Source organism: Vicia villosa, linkage group LG1 (genome assembly GCF_029867415.1).
Source record: "Vicia villosa cultivar HV-30 ecotype Madison, WI linkage group LG1, Vvil1.0, whole genome shotgun sequence".
NCBI lineage: Eukaryota > Viridiplantae > Streptophyta > Magnoliopsida > Fabales > Fabaceae > Vicia > Vicia villosa.
The window spans coordinates 24858598-24884809 of record NC_081180.1 but is presented as its reverse complement, the minus strand read 5'-3'; the positions used below and the strand labels follow the sequence as shown (position 1 = coordinate 24884809).

General features: G+C 34.6%; 2 protein-coding genes and 1 pseudogene across 2 annotated transcripts; 1 reads left to right on the top strand and 2 right to left on the bottom strand.

Moving 5' to 3' along the window:
- Window positions 1–271: 271 nt before the first annotated feature.
- Window positions 272–2079, bottom strand: LOC131631597 (uncharacterized). Its single transcript, XM_058902387.1, has one exon. It carries the CDS (start codon window positions 2013–2015, stop codon window positions 897–899), a length of 1119 nt encoding a protein of 372 aa, XP_058758370.1. The 5' UTR covers window positions 2016–2079; the 3' UTR covers window positions 272–896.
- Window positions 2080–2127: 48 nt separating this feature from the next.
- LOC131594546 (ATP synthase subunit alpha, chloroplastic-like) lies at window positions 2128–2832 on the bottom strand (annotated as a pseudogene).
- Window positions 2833–11253: 8421 nt separating this feature from the next.
- Window positions 11254–12901, top strand: LOC131594466 (uncharacterized). The gene is made up of 5 exons (XM_058866636.1): window positions 11254–11756; window positions 11861–12064; window positions 12230–12304; window positions 12389–12616; window positions 12711–12901. Exons 1-5 carry the CDS (start codon window positions 11523–11525, stop codon window positions 12867–12869), a joined length of 900 nt encoding a protein of 299 aa, XP_058722619.1. The 5' UTR covers window positions 11254–11522; the 3' UTR covers window positions 12870–12901.
- Window positions 12902–26212: the final 13311 nt, after the last annotated feature.

Genomic DNA, 26212 nt, shown 5'->3' with positions numbered 1-26212 from the left:
CTTGCTTATATACAAAAAATAGTCTTTTTTTCTACCAAGTAGAGTCGGCTACTTGAATCAAACCAGATCATAATGTGCTATCCTCAGTTAAGTTTAAGCCTACTAATAGATAGGATTCTTGTTCTTGAGGGTAGAGAGCATAGCAAAAAAAAATTCACGACATAAGTGTTGAAAACAAGTTAATTCAGGTTGCAAACATAGTATATCAGAATTTAAACTGGTTTTGTTGCCAAGTATAGTAACAACCTTATTGTGCTGAGATTGAACTTGGTATTACAAAACAAGAAACTAGAAGTCATGTAGCATTATTATACAATTCTGACAAATCATATTACAACATCTTTGACTTTTAACTTTTTTTTGTTAATAATATAATTACCAAAGCACAGGAAAACAAACAATCTGCTCACAATACAAAATGACTCATTGGTACTATTGTTAGGATGCAAAGTTATATAAACAGGATCAGTTTTCAAAAGACATGAATCACAAACACCGACAAGCTCTTTGAGAGTGCTGAGATACTTAAAATCACTCAAAACTGTAACATTAGAATCTTAGAGAAAAACTAAAGATGAAGAGGATGTGCTAACATCAGTAAATCACCAGAACCTTTCTTCTCAAACTTATACTGAACACTAAATGATTCTCTCAACATCGCATCACCTGACAAAAACAAGAACTGATCCTGTCAAGAACATCCTCGTTTTTTTGTTAGAAATCCAAGCATTGTCCTAATTCCATAATACAGGAGGATATAAGTCCAAACTGTGACCAACAACAAAAAAGGTTCCAACTTACTCAGAAAGTGGAACAACACAGTTAAAGATGAATAAACATAACATGGCTGGTTTATTCAGCTACAACAAAATGTGTTTTGACAACTTATTGAAGCACTATATGCTAGCATCCTTCCCCTGATATAGCCTTAATAGCTTAGACGCTTCTTCTTCTTCATAACAATCCACATACTTTTCCATGAACAACTCTTCAGTCAAACTAAACGGTGTACGCAAGCTAGCACTCTTCTTCATCAAACCTTTGGATAAAAGATACCGGACGACTGAAGCCCTTGGAACAAGCCTTTTCTCTAGACTACATCCGAATAGGTCAGGTGCTGCAAAGAGCACTGAAGGATCCCATTCAAGCTCTTTGACCCAAAATTGCATCACCGCATTGAGTTTATCTGGTGACCGTAGCATAAAGTTAGGCTGTATTTTAAAGGCATCAAAAATGACATCTTCAGAACAACCCCAACTCTTCAAGGCATCAACTTTAGCATCCCATTGTGATTTAGCGACAGTCCTCTTGGCAAGTAACGCCACACAAAATTTGAATTTTGAAGGATCAAACCCTAATTCCTTAATCTCCTCCACAGCCTTTCTCACATCAGTAGAACAAAATACAGAAGGTCTAGAACGAAGCAAAAAGTAAATGCCTGAACGATTGACACCGGAAACGAGTAAAAATTGAAGATTTGGTTTCGTTCGGAATAAAGTTGGACAGACAATGATTATAGCAATAGCTTTTTGATCAGACGGACAGAAACTTCTTACCAATTCAAAAGTTTGAATAATGCGTTTGAGGCTTGATGTTAGGAAATAGGGGCTTCCGGTGACGGTGGCGACTATGTCGGTGGGAGAAGCGCCTTTGGAAGCTAAAAATTGAAGCTTAGGGAGAATGGTTTTGATGGGGTTGGAAAGGATGAGCTGAGGATTCCTGCGAATAATGGATTGTATCTGGTCATCGGAGAAGCCTTGGGTTTTGAAGAAGGTGATGACGGAATTGGGTTTTTCGGGGGTTTCGAAAGTAAATCGTTTGGATACTTTGAGAGCATCTTGTGGAGATAAACCACAATTGTTAGTGAGGTAAGATATGGTGAAAGATTTTTTATCTGAATCTGCAGTGGTTGTGGCGGCGGCGGCGGTGAAAGAGTGGGGTTTGAGGAGAAGAAGATGACATTTTGGGGTTGAAGAAAGATTGTTGGGGTAAGGAAAACCTCTTAGATGCAACATGAGATGAGATGAGATGATTCAGCAGAAAAAAAAACTAAGAGAGTTTTGAAACTAAGACACTATGTCACTAATTCAACCACTATTCTTTAAGTATAGAATTCCACGATGATTATTAACCAACACCCCTAATTATCACTACGATCACTTTTGATAAATTAAGATACCCATTCCTTTTAGTATAAATAGTTATTATATGTTTCTTTCACAATAAGAGGAGTTGATTGAGATTGTTTAAGCAACTCATATAATCATTGACCTCTTGACAATTGATTTTGTGTAGCTTTATCGAGATCTGAAGAGAGTTGTGCAAAAGTTTGTAATTCTGCGAATTGTGTCAATTCCAAATATATTTTATCAGCTACTTGTTTCATGGCTTTTATTTGAACCGTCGATCCAACTCTAGAAATAGAAATACCCTCACTAATTCCAGGTCTGGTCCAAGCATTGAATAAATCAGCAGATAAGAATATTTGGCCATCTGTAATGGAAATTACATTAGTAGGAATATAAGTTGAAACATCTCTTGATTGGGTCTCAACTATTGGTAAAGCACTCATATTTCCTTCACCTAACTGAGAGCTTAATTTAGTGGCTCTTTCCAAAAGACACGAATGTAAATAAAAACATCTCCGGGATAAGCTTCGCGACCCGGTGGTCTTCGTAATGGAAGAGACATTTGGCGATAAGTCTGTGCTTGTTTAGAGGGATCATCATAAATGATTAATGTGTGAAGTTCACAATACATAAAATATTCATCCAGAGTTGCTCCTATATAAGGCACGAAGTATTGTAATGTAGCTGAGGAATTTGCTATCATTTTATCTATCTATCATTTTATCTATCTATAATCTTCCTCAAACTACCATTAGGAATACTACTGACCATGACCAACCACAACCTCAGTCATAATTGATGACCAGTTTGATACTCTGATTATCATTTTATATACTTATATTCTTCGTTATTTCCATCATAATCATCATTTTGAACATCGACAATCACTAATATACTCACTATCAATCCTCACTTGAACAATCTTCAACCGCCACTTAAACCAATTTAAATCATCACTCTGACTGCCACTGATTATCATAATTAACTATCGCTCTAACCACCACTCTAAACATCATAAACAACCACTTTGACCATTATTGGTCATACTTGAATATGAAATTTTTATTATTATGTGGAGAGAATACACATGTATATATAGGTCTAAGCCTCATAATCAATAAACTAAAACAGGAAAGGTTTGATACAATAATATCCTAATTGATACTACTAATCTTATAATAAAATAATATCTCAACACTCCTCCTTAAGGTGGTGCATATAAATCATATGCATCCATCTTGTCACATATGTAAGTAATCCAATGTTTCCGAAGAGATTTTGTAAAGAGGTCAGCAAGTTGATCCCTAGAATTAACAAATGAGGTTTTGATGATCCTGGTGGTAATCTTATCTCTAAGAAAATGACAATCAACTTTAATATGTTTTGTCCTCTCGTGAAATACTGGATTGGAGGAGAGGTGCAAAGTTGTATGGTTATCACATACAAGTTCCATAGGGTCGGCTTCACAAAAATGAAGTTCAAGTAGTAAATGATTAAACCACAAGACTTCACATGTGGCATGAGTCATGGCTCGATACTCATCTTCTGTACTTTATCAAGCAACAACATTTTTCTTTTTGCTTTTCCATGAGATCAAATTTCCACCAATAAAAGCATAATAACCTGATGTAGAACGTCTATCACTTGCATCTCCTGCCCAGTCAGTATCTAAATATCCAATGATATCGATGTTGCCTCTATCACAGAAAACATGCCCTTTTCCAAATGATTCTTTGATATACTTAAGTATTCGAATAACTACATCCCAATGGTTGTCATAATGAGAGTTTAGGAATTGACTTACTACATTGACGGGAAAAATTATATCGTGTCTAGTCAAGGTATGATAATTAAATTTTCCTATAAGGCTTTGATATCTGAAGGATCAGTATATGGTTGCCCCTGATTAGGAATAAGCTTTACTTTAGGATCCATAGGAGGGAGTATCAACCGGTTTGTAATATGTAAGATGTAACGCCCGTATAATTTTAATATTAATTTAATCAAGAATATTGAATTAATAATTAGAATTATTAAGGATTTTGTGAAAATAATAAATAAATAATGGTTTATGGCATTTGGGCCATGTGAGAAATAGTAAAAGGGGGGGTGTGATATAGGAAGGCCCTTTACTAATATTATTATTATTTTCATAAAATAATTGGAATTGGGAAGAAAGAAAGAACGTGAAAGAACAGAAGTCTGAGGAACGAGGAACGTGAAGGAGAACGGTAGAGGGAGAGACCAAGAATCAAGAAATTTGTCTAAGGTAAGGGGGGACTTATCTGATTATCATCTATTATCGGGTAGGGGTTGATAATACTGAATAGATGTGGAATTCGGGTCGATTGAGTCATATGATAGGTTTAGGGATTGAGTCAATTGTATGATGTTTGATCTCTATGTTTGAATCTATGATGTCTGCGTTGTTATGGTTTCAATTGATGTGTAATTGGTGTATTATGAGACGTATTTTGTGTTGTTTGTGCATTCTATTTCTCTAGGTTCGTACTGGTATGAATTGGGTGTGTTTGGAATGCATAGAATGTTGTTTTCTGCAGGTTGGGGTTTCTGAAATCGCCGGTTCGCGCCGCGTGCACAGGGTTGGCGCCGCGAACAGGTGGGCAGAATGCCAGGAAGTTTTGATACGCTCAGGTCGCGCCGCGTACCTGTGTTCGCGTCGCGAAGGCGTAACTTTTTCTCGTTTCGCGCCGCGTGTAGATGTTAGCGCCGCGAACAGCTTGGCAGAGAGCCAATGAATTTTTGGGACGCTCAGTTTGTGCCGCGAACTGGTGATGGCGCCGCGTGCTGTTGGTGTTTTGAGATATTTTTAAAAGTTCAAATATGCATAACTTTTTAACCGTTGGTCCGTTTGATGCGCCGTTTTGAGCTAAACGAACCTTGTAGGATAATCTATATGATGATGATTGATCGGTTTTTAGAATGATGAAAATACATGTATGCTATTGTTATACCCCAAAATTTGCCCACATATTTTTCAAGAAAACCCCAATCTGAAAATTAAGGGTCTCATATAATCATGGATTTTTATTTCAACAAATATCCTGACATATGAAATACTTAGTTTTTAGAATTTTTCTTATACAGTAATTTGGCTTGCAGTTGAATTTATTCTTACGCAAACACCAAATACTGTTTATTACTTCACACATGCTATTTATTTATTTACAGATAAATGGTACTGACACAATTGGTACAGAGTTAAATCTTTTTGCAGGCGCAGAATCAGGAAACTCAGACTGTACTGGTAACAAGTAGATTATTATTATTATCTTTTGTTTCCCACTAATTTTTGTACTATATTCCATTATTTGCAAAAATCTTTTCAAATCTCTTTTTCAAAAATCAAATCTCTCTTTTTTCCAACACTATCATACACTTTCTTTCAAATCTTACTTCCACTCAAATTTTCCTTTTGTACGGAATCACATCATTCCCCAACGTCTCTTTCCTTCTTTCCATTCTATAAATACCTCTCATTTTCTTCCATAAAATCTCACATCAAATTCCAACTCATCTTTCAAATTCCTATCTCATATCTATTTTCTCTTCTTCCCTGACAAGAATGGCAAAGTGGATAGAGACACTGTTTCTTACAGTCATCACCATTGCTACGGTGATCATGACTTTCTTCTGCCTGCATAGTCCTGAAGAGTGTGGACCTGCAATGGTTGCACTCCCAATCATCTACATGTTATTGTTCATAGCATGGGTCATTAATCGTCATTCTTAAAATTTGCCGTATTTCTTATTTCTTAAATGTACCGTTTATTCGTCGTACTGTTCAATATAGTATGTGATATTTGTACTGTCAGTATTAAATGTTGTACTATTTGTCATAATATTGCTTAATTACTAAGATAATATTTTGTGTGTTTTCTGCCAGTCAAATATTCCTATTTCTGTGCATTAAATGATTTTCAGGGTTATTATCGGTAATTTTGCCCGCATACCGTAAATATTAGTTATTTATTATGTCTGTGTTTTTCTAACAAGTCATGTAAATAAACTTTCATTTTTCACATAAAACAAAAACAAAAAACAACAAAAAAGAAAATTAACTTTGACTGTTGATTTTTCACTCTAACTGCTACATCAATACCTGAACAGTCAGTTGACAGCCAAACTGCTGGCAGTACAATTCTCAGTGTTTTGTACCATCAATCAAATCAATCTTTCACAATTCAAAATTCCAAGATTTTTGTTCTAGAAGTCCTCTGAATATCACGCGATTAGCAGAGACTCAACACTGCACAAAAATCAGGTACGCTTAACTGTCTCCTACACAAACAGTCCCTAATCAGGGTTTTTCTTGTTTTTACAGGAGCAACAAGTTTTTGAGAGCTCAAATGGATTTCATACACATCCATATATCTCAAAGTACCATCATACAAATTTTCAAACTTCAATTCACTCAGACGCACCGTCAGCAGCTCAAACAGTCAACAGACGACCCGTTTGACCAAAAAAGTCAACAGACAGTCAAAAATGAAATTTTTTGTCAAAGTCCATATTTTGTCAAAGGATTCATCATTTGATCATTGGATGATCATAATTCATCAAGGAAAGATCAAAAATCAACAAAACCCTAAGATTCAAAATTAGGGTTTTTGCCTGAAAAGTCAACTCAACTTTGACTGATCATAACTCTCTCATCCTTCATCCAAAAAATTCAAACCAAAGCTTGTTTTGAAGGAAATTCAATTATCTTTCAAATGCCATTGATCCCATGGTCATTGGATTCACCATTTGAAAAATATGATCAAAGACATTACAGGTCATTTTCAAAGTCAACAAAAAGACACTTTTTTCAAAAGGACACACAAGGAGCTTCAAAAATCATTTTGACATGAGACCAAAGGCATTGGTTAGAGGACTCTTTGAGGTTTCCAAAAAGTGCAAGATCTCCTTCATATGACAAAAATTGAAGGATTTACACCTTGTTGAAGTTGGCTAAATTTTGGGAAAATACATGAAATCAACATTGTTCAAAATGGCATTTTTTCCAAATGGGGCCAAGTTTTCAGCATTCAAACATCATTTCCATGATATTATGGGCATCCCACGACCAAGACTAAGCCCATACCTTTTTTTATCCATTTTTGCATGATTTTATCTTACTTTAAGATTAAAATTAAAAGGAAAATGCATGGATAATGGTAGCTTAACTTCCAAGCATGACTCACCCCTAAGGAATCTTCATCTTCTGCAGAGAATTGAAGAGCAAGGCAGGTGCATTGAAGGAGAGCAAGACTTGGTCAATTTTTCAAAGGTTTTTAATATTAAAAAACCAAAGTTTCAACAAAGGCAACTAAGGCACATATTAGCTTCAATTGTAAGCACACATAGCTTATAAATAAGCTATCTTAGTTCAGTAACGAGAGAGACGAGTTCAGAAGCATCCATAAGCATATAGCATACTTGTAACCACTTGTAATTTTCAAAGAAACTTGAAATTCGAATTTTAAGTTTCAGTCCATTTCAATATAAAATAAACATTCAAACATCATCTCTGAGCTACACTGAAACAATTCCAATCATTTCCAAGTCATAAACTTCACTGAATCGAGCTATATAAAGCCACTGTTTGTTCAAACTAAAACCAACTTATATCTCATAATTCACGCACATTTAACAAGATGTAGATGCATAATTGTGTTTGGTTTGAAGCTCTGGTCGTTTCTGGAGCTTCAATTGGACTTTAATGGTTGTTTGTATCATATACCATTTTAGGGTTTGCTTAGTTCAAAATTAGGGTTTTTCATTAGGGCCAAAATTAAGCAAAATTAAGGACATGGTTACATTCAGTGGAACAAGACGAATCCAATGGTGCCATCGCGCCTGATTTTTATGCTTGTTTACCCCTATTCGTTATTTTGCAGATTTAGGGTTCACTTACTATAGCGCTTTTTTACAAAAGCGCTGTCAAAGGCCTTGTCTGAAGGTTGAAGACGAAGACGTGTCTTCCTCCCATTGGTTCAGAAGCGCGCGCGTGTTTTTTGAATTTATCTCTAATCAAGTGTTTTGCAGGTGTAACGTGTACCATGTGCCTCAAAGTCTGGACCATCTGATCTTGCTTAACAGCTCATCCAACGCCTCAGAACACGCATGCGCATCATACTCCCTCATTTAATTTCCACATCTGATCACACTAGTGCAAAAATGACAATACAATTTATAAATTTACACCCATTATACTAAAAACGGGTGTAAATAAGACACAAGATGGCATATTCGTAAATAAAATCTCATTTTTAATATTGACAAGTAACCATGGACACCCTATTTTTAAAAAAACGGGTGTAAATTAAAAAAAATATTATAATCAAATGTTTATTACTCCTTTTTTTTCAATAACGGGCGTAAATAGGAAAAGTAAAAAAAATTAATTTTTATTTATAAAATAGTATAAGTTAATATTTATATTTATATTTCTCTTCCAACCCGACACCACCGTCTGATTCCGCCGCCAATCCATCATTTCCCGAACCATCGCCACCGTCCTATTCCACCACACTATCTGAACCACAATCACCACCTTCGTTGTTCCATTCCTTAGATACCAACTTTGAGATTCTATATAATATTTATTTTAGGTGTTAGTTTATATTCCTTGAGTAGCAAATATCAAGGTTATTGAACCAAGATTGAGAAATGACACCATACCTCAAACAGACGCACACTGCGGCTCCACTCTTGCCGTTGCGGTTTCCGTTCAATCAACTATACTCGTTGTTGTGTTGTTATTTGTTGTTGTTGCAAGCTGTAATTGATGAATTGATGGAGAATTGGTGCAAAATTTGTCATTTAGCGCAATGCTCACCAAGTGTTTGGTAAAAGTTCTGAACCAAGATTCTTCTTCCTCTATTTTGTTGGAACCAAAGATATTGTTATTCTATGCCATGGTCTTCGAGCTTCTAAGGTCTGTTTCCGTGGTTTATCGATTATGAGTCCATTATTCATATTTATATTTATTATTATCCAAATTGTTACAAAATATGCAATCTGATCTCATAGACCTGTAATTTCCTCGATTCAGTATTTCTAAGTTGGAATTTTGTTTTCAATCATCAGGAAGATATTATTATGACATGGCTTGCTATTGCTTTGGAGAATGTTGGAATCAGTTCTTTCTGCTTTGAGAGAAATTCCTAGACTCTCAAACTTCTACGTTTTACAAATTGGGAAGGATCATTTCAAAATCTATCATTGGAGTTCTTGATATCTATGGGTTTGAAAGTTTTAAGTTTAATAGGTAAGCTAATGATTTCATCCAACATTTATGATCAGCCAAATACCAGATAAGATAAACAAAAATGTGGGGTAGTTTCGAGTTATGAGAAAACAAGATCAGTGATGAAAATTTTGAAGTTGCTGTTATGAAACATTAAGTTATCCAAGTTGAATAGAAAAATATCATTTCCTATCTTAGCGACTGTGCCTCGTTCCGTTGGCGCTCTTTCCAGAATACAAGTGCTTCGGTTTAAGAGTAGGTATGACTCTATCGTCTTCTCCGCGCTTAGCATTCTTGTTTCTCGTCTTGACAGGTTTCCTAGCAATTTTAATTGCCTTAATCTTGTGAGCAGAATCCCTGAGGCCTTCTTCAGGCACAACTAGAAACTATAAGTTTGAAGAAATGTCAATTGTTTCCTGGAGGGTTCCTCACAAATGCAGGTTGGCCATATACTTCAGCCTTCCTGGAGGGAAATATCTGTTTTAACTGACCTATTCTTTGTAGGCTGTTAGCCGTGAAATCCGAAAGATCCTGACTGAGAGGGCAGCCAACTTTAATAGATGGAAAAACCATTAGCATCAACTAGATTACCTTCTGTTACATTGAACCTTGTAGCAATATTTGAAATGTTATCTCCCCAGGTTACAGAGTATGTGAGTAAATACTTGGTGCCATTTGTTTTCTGATGATATGTTGGACAAGCGCATCGAAGTGGAACCTGTAACTCCATTCCTGGATGCAAATCAAGTACTCCATATAGATTCGCACGCATCAGAGAATCACACGTCGTCAAACCCTGGAATGTATCGTTTGCTACTGTGAAATATGTCGGGTTTTGACCCAATACATATTTCGTTTCAGCTTGATAATAATTATTGGTTAAACAAGAGCAGTTCACAGGAACAATAACCTCTTTACCAGGCGGGAAAACTGTGAGCAAAGTGGCACCATTGATTCGGGCGAGCTCTTTCGGGTTTGATGACGTGAGGTTTGAAATCGCGTTGACGGAGTTGTAAGGAGTTTTGGATCTGAAGCTCAGAAAAGCCATGCAGGATTTGTTGAAGCCATTGCAGGTGTAAAGAAATGCGGGCGAAGGTCCCATATCATCGCTATTCTCGCAGGTGAATATCGAATTTCCTGAGTAATTCTGTTGTGCCTTCGTTTTTAATGAAAGAAAAATGCTCAGTGTGAAGAAAATGAAGTTAAACACAACATGATTCATGGTGAAGATATTTTTCTTCATGAAAATGAAACTTAAGTAGTGACTATATCAGAGAATAATGCATCAAAACTTTAGACTAAGCATTAATATATCAGAATAACGTGTGAGAAGTTAAAAAGACATAGTCTAAATCATTATATTATACTATGTTGTTCATTGTATAGGCCCACAGATTCTAGTATCTTGGTCTGTTAGTTGTGTTATGCAAATGGATTATATAATTGGATTTTATATATTTAAATTTAATTGACCAAGTTTTAGGTTTACGTCATAGATTAAGAATATTCTGGAAATTCTTTTCATATAAAGAATGTGTGTGTTAAAATATACAGCCACTTGAATCTGGTTATGAAGGAAATTAGTGTTATCATATTTTTGTTCACATTAGGTCTTACCTTACTGATTGGATCATGTTATATTTTATTCAAGACCTGATGATTAATTGATTATTATATCATATAGTATGATTAAGCTGCTGCTTTCTACTGCCTGCTTCTACTGTCATGATATAATCCGGCTTTTCTTCTTTCCCTTTTTGGTTATTGGAAATGTTGACATATATATAAATCTGAATTATGAAGCTTGATATAATTGATTAATTTTGAAGTTTAAATGATAAAAATATGAAACCAAATAAGCCAATAGCATTGAAGTATACGTTATTAGACCCAGTCAAAATTGCAACTGAAAGTTAGTTAGTATGTTATTGTTATTATTGTTAGTTTGGTAAGTTAGTTTGAGCGGCTATTAGCTATTTCCTTTACTGATATTTGTGTGTGTATTTGGTTTGAAGTTGACTTGAGGGTGATGTCCTGAGTTACTCAGAGCAAGTGGAAGACGGGAGCTCCTCAACGAAAATGGGGAATAGTCCTGCAAAACTAGCTTAATTTTATGATGCTAACAATTTCATTCATATATGATTCTTTCTTCCCTTTTGCCACCACAGGACATGGTGCAGTACTTTGATCAAGTTGTGAATATGGTTCTTAAGTCACTAGATGATCCGGACTCCCGAGTACTCTGTGCTACTATGCATGCAATTAAGTGTTTGACTGAATATAAGGAACTATTAATGAATGGCCGGTATCACAAGAAGTTATTGGCTACACTAGTCCCCTCCATTAGAAGTTACTCTTGTGCCCGTGTACAGGTACAAAATATTAATGCCGGTATACATTAATATCCGAGGTCATAGGTTTTGATTACGGTAAACAGTTAACCTAATGTGATTTGATATGCAATTGTTGCATGCAGAGAACTTTTCGCCAAAATTATTACGATAGCACAATGGAAGCACTGAAAGTCATTGTGTTTAATAAGCACAGTTTATCTAGACTGTTGGTCCTTGCCAAATATCTTGAATGCATGGTATATCTTGTAAGGAAAGTTGGGCCAGATAACTTCAAAGAGCAAGAAGCTATTCAGGCGAGTATTTCTGCTAATTCTATTTTAAATTGGGTAAATATGACCGTTCACGAATAGGCTTGATGTACCTTATGATCTTGGTATATATCATTCCAAATTTGATTGAATTTGTGACAAATTCAGACATCATAAAGGTGTCAAATATTTATGAAATGATTTTTTTGCTGTACTAATTTATTTATCTTGTAACATTTGAAGGTCATGGAATCTATAATATCACTTGAAGGAAAATTGAGCAATATAGAACACACGACAAAATATATCATCTTAAAGGTATATTTGAAATCAATACAGAACACATGATAATGCTAGTTTAAAGTTTGTATTACTAATTGAATAGATGTTAACATTGTGCAGGTTCTGGATCAAATCTGTCGTTGCCCGAGAGTGAGTATTGACAAATTTACTGATAAAATTATTCAAATGTTGCTTGGATCTGCGCAACTCTGTCTTGACTTAACGGTTGCTAAACTCAAGGATGATCATAACAAGCGTTTAATTGAAAACATGATGGTTCTGGTTTGTAATACTTTGTCATATTGTGTTGTTCGGTCCTCTATAAACTTTTCCACCTACATTAGCAAGGTTGGTTTGATAGATCTGAAGTTTGTCTTTTATGTAGAGGTGTCTACCTAGAAAATAAACATGTGACTAATAAAACATGTATTTAAATGTTTAGGTTGTTATATTATTTGTGCAAAAGATTATTAAAATTGGAACAATGAAAGAACAAGGAGTTGGAACTTTGGGAGGTAGATGTGAATCTTTACCAACAGAAGATACACTTCAGGTTGTATCTTTAAACTCTCTTGCTTTTGAATACACATGCATAGAGTAGGAGTAGTAATCAGCTTTTTTGCAAATCATCATTAGGAAACCTTAGTAATTATAATTTGAGAAATGTTAGCTTTACATTCAATTTTATTTATTTTTAATAATTATCTTTAACTTTTTTCCCTCTTCCCATAATGTTACCACCGAAGGCATGGCATTGGTGAAGCACGCCGAAGATGCTGCAAGTAACAAAAAGGTATGTGCCTGAATTAGCAATTCTATAATTTTGCTTTTTTTCAGGTTGAAAAGATTTAATTTCTAAATACAATAATTGAGGAAAGACTAGTGCATGCATATTTTGCAATATTTAAGTGTTGACAATTATTTTTCATTATTTTATGGACTTTCGCAGTACATGTTCAACAAGTTAGAGCTTCACGTACTCATTTTAGGGATTGACAAGGCTGGCAAAACGGTAAAACATTTTTTAACCTCGTAGTTTTTAAGAAATTAGAAGTTTGTTGTGTGGCTCTGAATTGCTATATAATGCATAATTTTGTAGACTTTGCTTGAGAAGATGAAGTCGGTGTACACGAATGTAGAAGGTCTTCCTCCGGATTGAATTGTGGAAAGCAATTGCTTCTCCAGGGCGTGGTATTTTGGCCATGGATGAATCCAATGCTACATGTGGAAAGCGGTTGGATTCAATTGGACTAGAGAACACCGAAGTTAACCGTCAAGCATGGCTTGGTTAAAATATAATTTTTATGTGTATGATTTTATAGTACTTGAAATATTATGAATGCACATGATTTTGTATACTTTTTGGTTAATATTAAAAATATTTTGACTTAGTTAAAATATGATTTTTATGTGTATGATTTTATAGTATTTGCAATATTATGACTGAAAATGAAAGATAACTAAATGGTGTATATGAAATAGGGTGTAAATAGATTTAAATATAATATAATTGTTCATTCATAAATGGCGTATTTACACCCAATTTTTATTAAATAGGGTGTAATTAAGAACGTATCTACACCCGATTTTAATTAAAATAGGGTGTGATTAAAACGTAATTACGCCCAATTACACCCGATTTTTATTAAAACAGGGTGTAATTAAAACGTAATTATGTCCAATTACACCCGATTTTTACTAAAATAGGGTGTAATTAAAAACGTAATTATGCCCAATTACACCCGATTTTTATTAAAATAGGGTGTAATTAAAAACGTAATTACGCCCAATTACACCCGATTTTTATTAAAACAGGGTGTAATTAAAAACGTAATTACGCCCAATTACACCCGATTTTTGTTAAAATTAACGGGTGTAAATTTGTTAGACATTTCTCACCCTGTGGATATACACCCGATTTTTATTAAAAATAATGGGTGTAAATTTAATAAAAAACGGGTGTAAAATAACATTTTTGTACTAGTGTCAGTATCCTTTTATTTCTTATTTTTATTTTAATTTCTTTGTTAAATTAATTAAAAATAGTTTTAAAAATCCAAAAAATACACAAAAAATATTTTTAGACTTCTAAAATAATATATTATTTTCTGAAATAAAAATATTTTATTTTTCTTCATAATTTCAATATTTTGCATAATTAATTAGTATATATATTTATATATTTGCTTTTAATTATTCTAACCAATCAAAAAAAAATCATAAAAAAAAATTGTTCTTTGTGTTAAATATTGTTTATATATTATAAACTAATTTTGTACATATTTTGAATCATTTTATCTTTAAGTTTTAATTATTTGTATAATTATTTGCATAATTATGTTTTAATTAACTTAAATCAATTTCAAATCAATTTCAAAAATTCCAAAAAAATTAGTTTTGTTTTAAAATTAATTGACACATATTTTTGTACATATTTTAAACTTAATTTCTAGGTTTAAATCTATTTTCATCTTTTTCTTCATTTTAATTTAATTAATCATGCATTAATTAATTAAAATCAAACCATAGAAAATCCAAAAAAAAACATGCCTTTTATTTTTTGCAATTTAAATTCCTAGATAAATGTATAGGATGTCAAATTCATGTAAATAGGCTAGTTTACGTTTCCTGCACAATCGATGTAATAGCGTAGATTTACTTTCCGCACTTTACATTTCCGCATTTTAATTTCCAGCACATATAAACTGCGTGTATGTCAAAGATAAAATTGAACCGTTAGATCACTGTCATACCCCAAAATTTGCCCACTACATTTTATGCTCAAGCTTATTTGAGTATCAGAAGCTCAAGACTTGATTGACTGTACACTCTCCTAAAACAACCATCCTCAAATTAGGGTTTCGATATTTTCAAAGTAAAATCAAGTTCTGACAATTCAAGTGGAATTCATGGTCTCTCATATGCCTCATAGTATCCTCAGGCCAAGTTTCAAGCCCTGATTCAAAAGATTACTCAGTCAATTGCTCAAACGATCAATAATTGACTAGTTGGACTAAAAGTCAAACTTTGGAAAAACTACAGTCAAAACTTCTGATTTTTGGTCAACATCCTCATTATGAAGTATCATTCATTATTTTTTTCAAGGATCGATCATGATTCATCAAGGAAAAGCTCCAGAATCATCAAAATCCAAAAGTTTCTAAATTAGGGTTTTCATAGGAAAAGTCAACTGAACTTTGACCATCCATAACTCTCACATGGAACATCAAAAATTTCTCATCCAAAGCTCATCTTGAAGGAAATTTTATTCTCTACAAAATTGTGTCTCACATGTCAAGTCTAAAAACGCTTCATTTGAGAGATATGGACCAAAACATTATAGGTCCTTTTCAAAAGTCAACAAAAGACACTTTTTTTCAAAAGGACATAAAATGAGCATGGAAAATAATTTTGATATGATACTGAAGACACTGGTTAGAGGACTCTCCAAGATTTCTAGAAAGTCCTAGAATAACTCCATACAGTAAATATTGAAGGATTTATGACTTGTTAAAGTCGAACAATTTCGAGAAAATATATGAAGGCCAAAGTGGTGAATTTAAAGTCTTTAGACTAAATGGGCCCAAATAATTGATCCCTAACTTGATTCATGGACCATCTATGATCCATAGGCCATTTCATTTATTTTTAGTGTTTATTATTTATTTTTATTTTGGATTTGATCATTTGAATTCAAATTAAATTAAATAAAATACTAGAAATAATCAAAGACTATATTTGATTCTAAATTAGATCCAATATCTCATCAAAAATCAAGGCAAACTAGAAGAAATTCGTTTTGAGAGATTTGGTACCAAATTGGCAATTTTTCAATCAAATTTCAATAAAAAATATTTCACATCCAATCATACTAATTGCAAAGATTTTGATCAAATTTGTTACCCTAATGTACTCTCTATAACTGCCAAAACGGATTCAGAAGCAGGGGGCGAATGGACAAGGATTCTGCAGACAGAGATAAGTCCAAAAAGTGAAGAAAATCGTGAAATCAGTTTGAGAGGTTGGAGAAGATTCAGCGACATTTGAAGGCTTACACACGATCAGGGAACACTCTCTATCGTTTCCCCATCAATTTCCAGGCTTAAAGCATCAAGAATACACTACTGTTCATTCACGGTTTGGCCATACTTTTATAACTTCGATTTCGTAAATTCATGCATTATTCACATAAATTGGTTGCTTAATTATGTTCATAATCATGTTTAGAGCGTGTTTAAATCATTAATTGCAAGTTTTGGTACAGGGATAGCAACCTGCCATTGTTAGGGTTCGAAGGAACTCTTTTGGGGGTTTTAATTTTAGGATGAATTAAACAAAACTAATGCTACTGACGTTCTCAGGAGACGATTCCGAATCGCATGATGTGTTTACATTTCGTTTATAGCTGTTATTCTGTGATGTTGAGAATTTCAGGTCCTTTAGCCATGGCAACAAACTGTAGGTAAAAGTAGTCTGAAACCGTTGGCAAAAGTCCCGGCCTCCACGAGGAAGACAAGTCTGGGCGCGGGATTTTTGATTCAAAATTAAACTGATTTTTTTATATATATATATATGTTAATTCTGATAATATAATAACAAGATGGCACTCTTGGTACTGATGGCTGGGCGCGTGATTGGAAACTCCATGAACCTGAGTTCGATACCTGGCCGGACCAGATATTTTTTACAAAATGTTATTTGAGGATCCAATGCCCCTCACGCACAGGTGTGGCCCATACGCCCTCAGAGCTTCACCATAGGATTTCCGATTCCCCAAATCTGACGGCCCTGGCAAGACGCCCCATGGTAGTCCCTCAAGGTTCAACCACACTAGATTCCACCAGCTAAGTTTCTTCAAATTTCTTTTTGTTTTTCTCTTTATTTTAGTTTTTTTATTTGTTTTATAAAAACTATATATTTTCTAAAAACCTTTTTTATATAATAATATATTTATTTATTTATTTATCTATTTTATTTATATAATTAGATATCTTATTTATTTTCAATAATCCATATATATTCTATTTTAATTCATAAAAATTCATAAAAATATTTTTGCGCCCGATTTTATTTTTCTTTTCCGATTTGATTAATTAGGTCGCGAGACCAATAGTTAATTAAATCGTTTATATTGTCTTATTTAATTCATACCCTAACCAGGGTTTATGACGATCAGCCCATACACTGAAGATGTTTGTTTCTTTTCTGTGCCTTTTCAGGATTATCTTTACAAAAACCTTCCGACTACGCGCCACGTCAAAAGAACGAAGCTAAGTTCTAAACCCTTCTTTTATTATTATTGTTATTTATTTCATGCAATTGGGGTTTAATTTCCTCGTCAATAGAACTCCTCCTACACTTATATTTTTGTCAAATTCTCTGATGATCAGGTTTAATGCTTAAGGCTCGAGGCGAACCTTTGCCCATCAACCTTCCAATTGAAGCCAAGGTTACCTCCGAGGTTTCCTCCGACCGCCAACCATATCAGATCAAATACAAAGCTAAGTATCTTTCGTTTATCTATTCGTTTTTTAATTTCTTATTTTAAGGTTAATTTCGTTTACCTCCGAACCGATAATGCACTCACCCATTTTTCTGTTTATTCTTTCTTTTCCAATCTCCAGGGTTTGTCAATCGCCATCGCCAAAGCTACGAGTATCGGTAACCCTAAACCCTAACTCTAATATTTTTTGTTTTAATTTTTAATTATACCCCGCTGGTTTCAATTCCCCTCTCCTCCGCTGGTTGCAATTTCCCTTCCCCATATTGCTTTAATTATACTGTTATATTACTGTGTGGTTAGTAATCTTAGGGAGTGCAAGTCTTGAACTGAATTAGAATGACTTAATTACAAGATAAAATTTCTGAATTAATCACGTGATTGTTGCACCCACGCACACTTTTGGGGTAACCTCTCTATTGCCTTGTTGCCTGTTGCCTTGTTGCCTGTTGCCTTGTGTTTTTTGCAGAATAGCCATGTCCCTCGAATACGAGGATACCTCAGCCATGTTGCCTCGACAAATACAAAGGTCATGAGACCCTAAAATGATGCTGCCTTCGATACACTAGATATGACCTTGACCCTCGGAAGTTGCCTACGAAAAGGCTGAGGTATCCTCTGGCTGCCCACGAAAGGCTATTCTGATCCTTCCCTTTAGACTACCTGCCTCTCTATGGCATGGGACAGTCTTAAGGTGAACGATAATTCGATGACCCTTTAACCTCCAAACGAAAGACTTCCTGCCCTCTTATGGCAAGGATAGACCCTTTCATTCTGAAAGGCTAAAAAGAGACCTATCATCTGAGTTTAAGGTAATTGCCCCTAATTGCTTTGCAATGCTCATCTTTAATATTCTTTCTCACAATTCTTTGAAAACTGGCTACGCTCATTTACGAGCTAAAGTCCACTTTTTTCTTTCATCTACTTCTTCCAAAAAACAAACGAGCAAGCAAAGCAATTAAGAGCCCATGGAAAACCATGGATGCAAAGGGTGCCTTACACCTTCCCTTTGCATAAATTACCCCCCGAACTTAGATTTCTTTAAAAAGGTTTTTTTTCTGTTTCTTTTTGCCTTTCCGAATTTGTTTGGATAAAATAAAAGTCGGTGGCGACTCTTGCTTACCGCGACATTTCGATTGATAAAAAGTCAGTTCACCGTATTACAATCACTAACTTCAAAGATAAATATCTGAATCCAATCACAATCACACTTGCACCTCTTCAGGTAATCCCTTCTCATTCCTTTCAAAATCAAAGTCAAAATTCCACTGTTTTGAGTACAAAATCGAACCTTGCTTTTATATCCGGTGAAAGGATAGATTTTTAAAGGAAATAGGATAAAGACCTTACAACTCAGGGTAGACCTCCTAGTTTGCTTGCTCAAATCAAAACAAACAAAATTCTCATACACTGTTGATTTTTCTAAACCTTCAAAAAAGACAATACTTTGTATACATCCAAACACGGGTTATTACAAAGTTAACGTTCTTTTCAAAACATCTTTCGAAAGATAAACAAGAATTTTGTATACATCCACACACGGATCATTACAAAATTCAAATTACAAAGGTATTTGAAACCACATATGAGCAATTTCAGAGCAATTGAAAAGTGATCGAAAAACAAGTGAGCTAAGCAAACTTAAGAGCCCATGGATAACCATGGATACAAAGGGTGCTAACACCTTCCCTTTGTATAACCTACCCCCTTACCCAGAATTTCTTAAAGGTCTTTTTTCTGTTTCTTTTATAAACCTTTCCTTAATTGGATAAAATAAAAGGTCGGTGGCGACTCTGTGAATTTCAAAAATGCGAAAGCATTAAACGACAAAAAAGAGTCAGTTCACGTATCTCTACAGATCAGAGGTATGGCCCGGAATTAAAAAAATCGGAGGTCCCCAGCAGAGTCGCCAGTTCTGTGGACCTCCGATTTTTTTAATCCCGGGCCATACCTCTGTTCTGTAGAGATACGTGAACTGACTCTTTTTTGTCGCTTAATGCTTTCGCATTTTTGAAAATTCACAGAGTCGCCACCGACCTTTTATTTTATCCAATTAAGGAAAGGTTTATAAAAGAAACAGAAAAAAGACCTTTAAGAAATTCTGGGTAAGGGGGTAGGTTATACAAAGGGAAGGTGTTAGCACCCTTTGTATCCATGGTTATCCATGGGCTCTTAAGTTTGCTTAGCTCACTTGTTTTTCGATCACTTTTCAATTGCTCTGAAATTGCTCATATGTGGTTTCAAATACCTTTGTAATTTGAATTTTGTAATGATCCGTGTGTGGATGTATACAAAATGCTTGTTTATCTTTCGAAAGATGTTTTGAAAAGAACGTTAACTTTGTAATAACCCGTGTTTGGATGTATACAAAGTATTGTCTTTTTTGAAAGTTTTGAAAAATCAACAGTGTATGAGAATTTTGTTTGTTTTGATTTGAGCAAGCAAACTAGGAGGTCTACCCTGAGTTGTAAGGTCTTTATCCTATTTCCTTTAAAAATCTATCCTTTCACCGGATATAAAAGCAAGGTTCGATTTTGTACTCAAAACAGTGGAATTTTGACTTTGATTTTGAAAGGAATGAGAAGGGATTACCTGAAGAGGTGCAAGTGTGATTGTGATTGGATTCAGATATTTATCTTTGAAGTTAGTGATCTAACGGTTCAATTTTATCTTTGACATACACGCAGTTTATATGTGCTGGAAATTAAAATGCGGAAATGTAAGGTGCGGAAAGTAAATCTACGCTATTACATCGATTGTGCAGGAAACGTAAACTAGCCTATTTACATGAATTTGACATCCTATACATTTATCTAGGAATTTAAATTGCAAAAAATAAAAGGCATGTTTTTTTTGGATTTTCTATGGTTTGATTTTAATTAATTAATGCATGATTAATTAAATTAAAATGAAGAAAAAGATGAAAATAGATTTAAACCTAGAAATTAAGTTTAAAATATGTACAAAAATATGTGTCAATTAATTTTAAAACAAAACTATTTTTTTTTTGGAATTTTTGAAATTGATTTGAAATTGATTTAAGATTAAAATTAAAAGGAAAATGCATGGATAATGGTAGCTTAACTTCCAAGCATGACTCACCCCTAAGGAATCTTCATCTTCTGCAGAGAATTGAAGAGCAAGGCAGGTGCATTGAAGGAGAGCAAGACTTGGTCAATTTTTCAAAGGTTTTTAATATTAAAAAACCAAAGTTTCAACAAAGGCAACTAAGGCACATATTAGCTTCAATTGTAAGCACACATAGCTTATAAATAAGCTATCTTAGTTCAGTAACGAGAGAGACGAGTTCAGAAGCATCCATAAGCATATAGCATACTTGTAACCACTTGTAATTTTCAAAGAAACTTGAAATTCGAATTTTAAGTTTCAGTCCATTTCAATATAAAATAAACATTCAAACATCATCTCTGAGCTACACTGAAACAATTCCAATCATTTCCAAGTCATAAACTTCACTGAATCGAGCTATATAAAGCCACGGTTTGTTCAAACTAAAACCAACTTATATCTCATAATTCACGCACATTTAACAAGATGTAGATGCATAATTGTGTTTGGTTTGAAGCTCTGGTCGTTTCTGGAGCTTCAATTGGACTTTAATGGTTGTTTGTATCATATACCATTTTAGGGTTTGCTTAGTTCAAAATTAGGGTTTTTCATTAGGGCCAAAATTAAGCAAAATTAAGGACATGGTTACATTCAGTGGAACAAGACGAATCCAATGGTGCCATCGCGCCTGATTTTTATGCTTGTTTACCCCTATTCGTTATTTTGCAGATTTAGGGTTCACTTACTATAGCGCTTTTTTACAAAAGCGCTGTCAAAGGCCTTGTCTGAAGGTTGAAGACGAAGACGTGTCTTCCTCCCATTGGTTCAGAAGCGCGCGCGTGTTTTTTGAATTTATCTCTAATCAAGTGTTTTGCAGGTGTAACGTGTACCATGTGCCTCAAAGTCTGGACCATCTGATCTTGCTTAACAGCTCATCCAACGCCTCAGAACACGCATGCGCATCATACTCCCTCATTTAATTTCCACATCTGATCAGTATCCTTTTATTTCTTATTTTTATTTTAATTTCTTTGTTAAATTAATTAAAAATAGTTTTAAAAATCCAAAAAATACACAAAAAATATTTTTAGACTTCTAAAATAATATATTATTTTCTGAAATAAAAATATTTTATTTTTCTTCATAATTTCAATATTTTGCATAATTAATTAGTATATATGTTTATATATTTGCTTTTAATTATTCTAACCAATCAAAAAAAAATCATAAAAAAAAATTGTTCTTTGTGTTAAATATTGTTTATATATTATAAACTAATTTTGTACATATTTTGAATCATTTTATCTTTAAGTTTTAATTATTTGTATAATTATTTGCATAATTATGTTTTAATTAACTTAAATCAATTTCAAATCAATTTCAAAAATTCCAAAAAAATTAGTTTTGTTTTAAAATTAATTGACACATATTTTTGTACATATTTTAAACTTAATTTCTAGGTTTAAATCTATTTTCATCTTTTTCTTCATTTTAATTTAATTAATCATGCATTAATTAATTAAAATCAAACCATAGAAAATCCAAAAAAAAACATGCCTTTTATTTTTTGCAATTTAAATTCCTAGATAAATGTATAGGATGTCAAATTCATGTAAATAGGCTAGTTTACGTTTCCTGCACAATCGATGTAATAGCGTAGATTTACTTTCCGCACTTTACATTTCCGCATTTTAATTTCCAGCACATATAAACTGCGTGTATGTCAAAGATAAAATTGAACCGTTAGATCACTAACTTCAAAGATAAATATCTGAATTCAATCACAATCACACTTGCACCTCTTCAGGTAATCCCTTCTCATTCCTTTCAAAATCAAAGTCAAAATTCCACTGTTTTGAGTACAAAATCGAACCTTGCTTTTATATCCGGTGAAAGGATAGATTTTTAAAGGAAATAGGATAAAGACCTTACAACTCAGGGTAGACCTCCTAGTTTGCTTGCTCAAATCAAAACAAACAAAATTCTCATACACTGTTGATTTTTCTAAACCTTCAAAAAAGACAATACTTTGTATACATCCAAACACGGGTTATTACAAAGTTAACGTTCTTTTCAAAACATCTTTCGAAAGATAAACAAGAATTTTGTATACATCCACACACGGATCATTACAAAATTCAAATTACAAAGGTATTTGAAACCACATATGAGCAATTTCAGAGCAATTGAAAAGTGATCGAAAAACAAGTGAGCTAAGCAAACTTAAGAGCCCATGGATAACCATGGATACAAAGGGTGCTAACACCTTCCCTTTGTATAACCTACCCCCTTACCCAGAATTTCTTAAAGGTCTTTTTTCTGTTTCTTTTATAAACCTTTCCTTAATTGGATAAAATAAAAGGTCGGTGGCGACTCTGTGAATTTCAAAAATGCGAAAGCATTAAACGACAAAAAAGAGTCAGTTCACGTATCTCTACAGATCAGAGGTATGGCCCGGAATTAAAAAAATCGGAGGTCCACAGAACTGGCGACTCTGCTAGGGAGATACTTTCAAAAACAAAATGTTTTCAAAAGGGGTTACCTTAAGAGAATAGATCACTTCGATGTTTTCAATTGATTGACTTGATTGCTCTATTTTTCAAAGGTTTGTTTGGGTATTTTGCTTGTGTGAAAGATTCTAACCCGAATCTCGAGATACCTTAAGTATATGACAATAGACCAAGGAAACTGTACGGCATGTACCGATATGGTTGATCTGGTAGTCATCATTAGTGCGATACTTTGGTTTATACTGATGTCCCTTGAAAACGATCAAGGAGTATATTAGGCTTCCGAAATGTCATTAAACACTAATTTGTCTTAGAACCTTTTTAGTTGAACTTGACTTGTGGCCTATTAAGTGGCTAGCTTTGAAATTGATCGAAGTTAGTTATCCTCGAGGAATATTTTGATCGGCCGCTCGAGCGCCGTATTGAGATGTTACTTCCAAGGATCATAGAACCCAAATGCTATTCTAGGACAGGTTTTAACCAACTCAACTTCAGTGGGGAGGGTATCACCTATCAGCTCCATGCAAGCCTTTAAACCTAAGGCTATTGTTTGATTTGTTTTTGTGTGCCACATGTTTGCATCATAAGCATATCATTTTTGCACCAAACACTTCAAGGATCAAAGAGTTTACCTTTGTTTTTGCAGGTAATGGCTCCCGCCACCAAAGATTACATCCGAATCAACATCTCAACGGTACCGTCTGAACTAAAAGACTTAGTGTCAGAATTCCCCAGGAATGTTCAATTCACTGAAAGACATGGTCACCTACTCCATTTGGTTACCTCAAAATTTGAAGAAGACATGATACGGGTCCTGTTCCAGTTCTTTGACCCTGAACATCATTGCTTTACCTTTCCTGATTACCAGTTGGTACCCACTTTGGAAGAATTCTCTGAACTAATTGGATTGCCTGTTCGAAATCAATTACCTTTCACTGGTTTAGAAAGGATTCCAAAACCTGAAGTCGTTGCTGCTGCTTTACATCTGCGGAAATCAGAAATCGAGTCCAATTGGGAAACAAAGAGTGGAGTTAAGGGTTTGCTTGCCAAGTTCTTGTTGGAAAAGGCTCGACTACTGCTAGAAAACAAAAGTTATCCAGCTTTTGAGGAAGTTATGGCACTTTTGATCTATGGGTTGGTTTTATTCCCAAATCCCGACCAGTTCATAAGTGTACACATCATCAACCTTTTCCTAATCCGTAACCCGGTACCAACCTTGCTGGGAGACATTCTACATTCTCTACACACTCGTACCATGAAGAAACGAGGAACTCTCATGTGCTGTATACCACTACTGGCTAGGTGGTTTACATTTCATCTTCCCCGATCAGTGTTGAGAAATGAACAAAGAATGCAATGGTCTCGCAGGATTATGTCTTTGTCTCATTCAGATATCCGGTGGAACAACTTTTTTCAAAGAGACATTACTATCATTGATCATTGTGGAGAGTACCCTAATGTGCCACTCCTTGGCATCAAAGGAGGCATCACTTACAATCCCTCTTTAGCTCTACGCCAATTCGGATATGCAAGGAGCAACGGCCCTCATGACATGATTATCCATGGCATTGTGTTTGATTACGAGAATGATTCTCATAGACACCGACGAAGGTTCATACATGCATGGGGCAGTGTCTATAGAATAGAAAGCAAAAATCTGGGGCAATGGAATTCTATTCCTATGGAACCTTACCTCAGATGGGTCCGTACTCATGCTCAGAAACTCCTTATGCCATATCCTGCTGTTCTACCTGTGACTATTGAACCAGAGGTCGAAGGATATGAACCTCAAGTTATTCTACACCCGGACATGCCAACTGACCTAGAAGAGTTGCAAAAATCTTGGGTTCAACTCAAAGAGGAAAGAGACACCTTCAAATCATACTGTCAAGACTATGAGAGAAGGATATTGGAGCTCACCGGACAGCTTCAAGAAGAACAGCAGATCAACACATTCCTGGGGGCAAAGAGAAAGCGTCCACGGGAGACCTGAAGGATCATTTATTTTATTTCTGTCTTGTAAGCCCAAATGAGGCAAAGAAAAAAGAAGCAAAAAAAAAAAGAAAAAAGAAATAAATTGATTAACTAACATTTGTTTCTTCTTTAACAAATCTAAACTCTAAGATCCTTGAAACATTGCACACACATTTCACTTCATGCATTGCATATACATTTCATACATTGCATTCATATACATTGCACATACATTTCATACATTGCATACACATGGCATCCAGTCATACACATTGCATAACAGGTTCACATGACGGATTTCTCATCTTCTCGCTGTTTATTTCAGTCAGAAGAGATGGAATCTGAAATGAGCATCAAGAATCTCGAAGCACAGAATGCCCAAGTTCAAGTGGCAATTCTGGAACTGGCAAAGGGGCAGCAAGAACTGAAAGCCCTGATAATCAAGAAGAAAAAGAAGCCTAAAGGATCTGTAGGCGTGAGTCACCTGAAAAGGAAGATCAAAATCCCAGTCAAAAAGTTCAAAAAGCCACCGATCCCTGAAACAGTCGGTGATGATGAACAAGAAGACAATCAAAGCAACCAGGGTTCTGCTAAACCCTCTCTCTCTTCAAATGAAGAAAATGATCATTCTGGGGACGAACCGGATGATGAAAAATACCAACAGCTGGAAGACCGTATGAAAGCTATGGAGATACAAAAAATACCTGGCTTAGATTTCAATGATCTGGGGCTCATCTCGGATGTTGTTATCCCTCCAAAATTCAAAGTTCCTGTCTTTGCAAAATATGATGGAGTTTCTTGCCCGAAACTACATCTGAGATCCTATGTGAGGAAGATACAACCTCATACAACAGATAACAAATTGTGGATTCACTTCTTCCAAGAAAGTCT